General features: G+C 41.7%; 1 protein-coding gene across 2 annotated transcripts; it reads right to left on the bottom strand.

Moving 5' to 3' along the window:
- Positions 1–392: 392 nt before the first annotated feature.
- LOC144714776 (rab GTPase-activating protein 22-like) lies at positions 393–4,470 on the bottom strand. Of its 2 annotated transcripts, none has more exons than XM_078589551.1 (6): positions 4,160–4,470; positions 3,966–4,086; positions 2,841–2,937; positions 2,666–2,715; positions 1,640–1,693; positions 393–1,561 (listed from the first exon to the last, which is right to left on the bottom strand). In XM_078589551.1, the coding sequence occupies exons 1-6, from the start codon at positions 4,236–4,238 to the stop codon at positions 622–624; spliced, it is 1,341 nt and encodes a 446-aa protein (XP_078445677.1). In that variant the 5' UTR covers positions 4,239–4,470; the 3' UTR covers positions 393–621. The 2 variants fall into 2 exon arrangements, with proteins under 2 accessions (XP_078445677.1, XP_078445676.1); XM_078589550.1 differs by having other exon boundaries at positions 2,841–2,973; positions 4,160–4,469.
- Positions 4,471–4,941: the final 471 nt, after the last annotated feature.

The following is a 4,941-nucleotide window of genomic DNA, read 5'->3' as shown; positions in this document are numbered from 1 at the left end:
TCACCAACCACCGGACAACAGTGATCATGGCAGCAACAAGAATGTCATTCGTGGCAGATGCAGAGCTGGAACCCACGAATCTCAAACCTTGCAGCGTGGTGGAGGATCAAACACATGAACTGTGCAGTAATGCATGGGGATGACAGCACGACAAGAAATAACCGTGGCAGCAATTGTGCTCTGATACCATGGACTACTAGCGCTTATGATGAGAAAGCCTTATAACTCCATGTATACTGTGGTACTTCCATGCATGTTGATTGAGTAGTTCAGAATACATGAAGCTTGAGGGGAATAAGAGGAAAAGGAGAGACATTAAGACTATTACAATTTTTTCCAAATGTCAAATTGGAAAATTCAGATTATTATATTATGATCTTCCTTCCAAAACAAATACCAAAAGATTTCTAGGCTTTCTTAATGATCAGCCGACCACTGACACAATTGTCTCTTTTGTTCCATCTTAAACACTATAAAGATCATAATATCAAGTCATAATATGTATGATTGTGACTTGTCACTTATACAGGACTTTTGGAAATATACACACGTATTTCATTAACCCAGAGACATCATCAGTCTTTCCATTGAAATATTGATCGGAATGGTGTGTTTAGTCTGTCACATAATTCTTCCTCTAGATATGCTTGCATTTCGAACCTTCCCATGGAGGCTAAGAACCAGACGACGGGCCTCATCCAACATCTTCCAAAGATCTACATTCCCTGCCATAGCATTGCACTGCCCCTGGATCTCCTCCACGCTGAAATTCTCCACCATGATCACTTCCCTGAGCTGCAGCACACAGGCAACAACAACATATAGCAAGAGATCTTCTGCTGGCGGTGCCTCACAAGGTTGTTGCCGCTGCACGATGTGGCGCCGCCGGCCAGTGCCAGCCTGCACTGCTGCCTGCTCTGCCCATAGGACCTCCCAAAGGTTCATGGTCTGCTCAAAGGAGAGCTCTCGCCGGAGCAGCACCACAACCATGCGGTAAGCAAAGGCGCAATCTGCCGCTTGTTGCTGCTGTAAGTGGCGGAAAAAAGCAGCATCTTGGCGACGGATGATCCTTGCCACAACCCTAAGCTGGCGCCAAATCCCTGCCTCATCAAGGCGGAAGTTGTGCCGGGCATGGCGCATGAATGCCACAAAGCACCAGAATGCCTCGGCGTCATCCTCTATCACAGTGGCAATGGGAGAGAGCAGGTCTGCCATGCCTTGGCAGTACCCGATTTCTGGGTCATATATGACATAGGCTTCCAGCAGTGCCACCAATCGAACAGCATGAAGGAGCTGATATGCGTCCAGATAGTCATAGTCCTTCAGTCCCACGGCATTAGCGTAGTCCCAGGCTGCAGATTCACTTATAAGTATGTGCGAGCCAGGACAAGGGATCTTCTCCACGCGGATCGCATCAAGACGAATGATACGTCGCCATATTGCATAGATTTTGGGGGAGAAAGTGGCATCCGAGCATGAATGCTCAGAGTGGTCAAGATCATTGCCACTGCCAGCCTTTGGGAGTTGCAAGCAACGCTCCCTCAACTTTTGGTACTCCTCCCTGAAATAAATCAAAGATAAACCAACTCAGAGGCTGCTCTATACCTTAAGGTTTAGGATGAAGTTTCTGAATGATCACCGTCTTTGCATTCTGGATTCGTTTCTCTCAATCTCTGTGCTATCCCAGTCAAGACTGCACAAGATTAGAGATGAACCTATGTTTAACCCACGCAAAAAAGGCCCACAAAAGAGTTCCACCCAAATTCGAAAAATCAGAATCATGGATATATGGTCAGAATCAAAAATATTGAGGAAGAAAAAGATTAACATGGAAGCGAAATGATCAGAAGAGGAAGAGACTAGCTAATCATTGAGAAATAAACCATGTTCACTTCAAATACCGGAAAATATGCTGCAAGATGAGTTAATGAACCAGAATATTTGCCATGAATGCAAATCGCACTGAATAATGTGAAGGATGATCTTTCAAATAGATCACACAGCAAACGAGTCTAAAATCTGATTAACTCTCATTATTTCAACGACAAAATAATGTTTCCGGGAAAAGTAATGGAAAAATAAGTTCTGCAGTAGGACTAATCAAAAAAGACAGAGAGAGTCGAGAAAAGTGCAAGCACATGCCAAGTAAACAGTGCAAGAAAGGCCACCACTATAAATAAAGTCCTGCCAGGAGACCCCAAGGCATCAAAATGCATGTTCAAGATTTGAAAGCTCAAACAGCTGCATGGCGTTTGAGGCTGTGATACGAAGAGATCCTTCTGGTCTCAGCGGGAGAGAGTTTGACTCTCTACCACTAAATTCCATCCGTACACTACTATGTCTACCTCTCCCTCGATGATTTTTTTTCCGTATTTTACCCGGGAATCACCATGGATCTTGAAAGAGACGAGTTATTTGTTTCTACTCTTAGATCTAAAGACACTACCACATTCAAGAAATATTTTAATGATACAATCAGGAGGTCCTATGACATTACGATAGCCTTGGCACACATTAGAAATTCACATTGCGAGATCAATGCATGACTCGACCATACAGTAAAATGACAGGCCATATAGTCATCGTAAGGAACACCTAGGAAACTAAAATTTAGAGGTTCATGCATAATTTGAATGAAAAACCTATTGAAACTCTTGAAACTTACACGCCAAGAAGGAAAGGCCAGACTTCAGCCCGGATCCCAGGCTCTATTCCCTGTGCACAAATACAATACTTCTCACTCTTTGTTGAAGAGAGAATTCTAAAATATATCACATAAACTTCAGACAGAAAAAAATGGGAAATGAAAGAAGAAGAAGAAGAATGTGTCAAATGCTCACTCCCCAACGAACTCTGTTCAGAAGCTTTGCTTTGTCCCGAAGTTTTCCATCAGGTGAAAAAAGGTCGACCCACTGCTGTGAAGAAAGAGCTACCTGCCTTTTCACCCGGGATGAATGAGAGCCAATATCGCATCTGGTGTTAAAGAGAGTCAAAAACCAATTCTTGACTAATAAATAATATATATTGAGCATGTCATACAATTACTCGTTTCAGTTAAAAACCTTCTTAAAAATAACTTTCTCATCTTGCAGTCAGTCTAGAGTAGCTCGCGTTTAAAGACACTAAAGAAAACAAAGTAAATACCATAAAAATGATATTTTGCGAAGACCCAGCATGATTACAACAACTGCGATTTATGATCTGAGTCTAAATTAACGCAATAAAAAGTCATGTCATCACAACAAAAGGATGCCATCTTTAAATGAATAATTGAAAAAAGGAATACTTCGTCCTCACACTGTCAACTTACCTAACCATGAAAATATGAGAACAAAGCAGAAAACAATAAGAGACAAACTTATGGTCCCAGAGAAAGGGAAATGGAGCGTAATAGTATTTAATAAGAGACATCCATGGGGTGCACGCACGAAAAGAAATTACTTGTAAAATTAACACTGGAGGTAGGTTTATTTTTGCGAACATTTCCCCAGAAAGTGAGGCGAATAATCGCTGAACGGGAAAACAAAAAACAGAGAAAAATATACACAAATTTCATAAATTTTTGTGGCATCATGAAGGATGTAACCCAAGGCGTGGTTTTCAAATATATACATGCGAAAGTCACATGTCATTGCCTTTCAGCATCTTCAGGATCAGCATTGATTTAGTTTTGCCGGAGGCGAATAATAAAACAACTAGACGGATTTTCGGATAGCCTAATTCTGAAGCAAAAGACACGCAAATGTCTTCTCCGGTGAGAAACGTTGAACTTTTAAAAATCTGAACACGATCTTCAATTAGTTCGCCAACTCTGTAGCGTTTCCATGAATGTTCTTTTTTTTTATACAACTTGGTCCAGAATTTCGAAAGCTACTTGAGAGCTGCTTCATTCATGTATTCGTTTTCAATCTGTAATCACCAAGAAAAATCAACTAGAACAAGAGATTGAATTAAATTGAACCAACCTGTCGGGAATTGGAGCTGAAGACGCCATAATTAGAAGAGATCTTAAGAAAAACCAAGAGGAAGAAGGTGTCGACTGGGAAGATACGAGGGCTTTCATCTCCTTCGATTTCCTCCTACCCTCTACCATAATCGATCACCCCAATTACATTAAAAAAACAACAATGAAACAGAAAAAAAAAAATTTGCGCCTTACCCGCCAATACCGGCAAGGAATGCAAATCCCGACCATTCCCATCTTCACACATCCCCAGAGAAGCAAAACCCATCGCCATAATTCCAAATTACTCCCAATTCCACGCACAAATAGATCGAACAACGGTGCCGGATCAAGTCAACAGATGGCGTTCAATCAGGGCACCGAGGGCGAGGAGGACGACATCCCCGCCCGCGATCGATCCCGCGTGGGTAAGATGAAGGAGAAAGCGGGCCATGGCCCCCTTCCTCGACCTCTCTTGCCCTCTCTTCCAAGTTGAAACGTCAAGAAAAAGGGGCTTCGCAAAGATAAAACCATGGACCGTTATATGTATCGGCGCCTTTGTTTTCCTTTCCACATCCTCCGTTGCCAATTATACATTCCCCCCTATTCCCAAAGATGGTATTTTAAAATGCCCCTTAATTTTATTTAACTGCTATTGTACTTTATCCCTTTACATTTTTTGGGCTGGCCTCCATCCCCCACCATCTTGATATCATCCGGACACTGGATGGGCAAACACTATTAATATAATTTAAATACCACTAGAACACTATTAATATAATTTCACCTTATAGAAGAAATGGAATCTTCAAATGCCCCTTGATATAATTTAACTGATAAATATTTTTATCTCTCCATGTTTTAGGGCTGGCATTCAAGCACGGCGAGGTGTAGCGTGGTACCCCACGTGTTGGAGACTCAACGTATCGATTGGGTTAAATCAAGCTGATATTAATTAATCTATATGATGATATGGTTAATTAATTTTGAATGTCAAT

The sequence above is a fragment of the Wolffia australiana genome, chromosome 18 (genome assembly GCF_029677425.1).
Source record: "Wolffia australiana isolate 7733 chromosome 18, ASM2967742v1".
Classification (NCBI taxonomy): Eukaryota; Viridiplantae; Streptophyta; class Magnoliopsida; order Alismatales; family Araceae; genus Wolffia; species Wolffia australiana.
The sequence above is the reverse complement of the archived record's forward strand: the minus strand, read 5'-3'. Positions and strand labels throughout refer to the sequence as shown.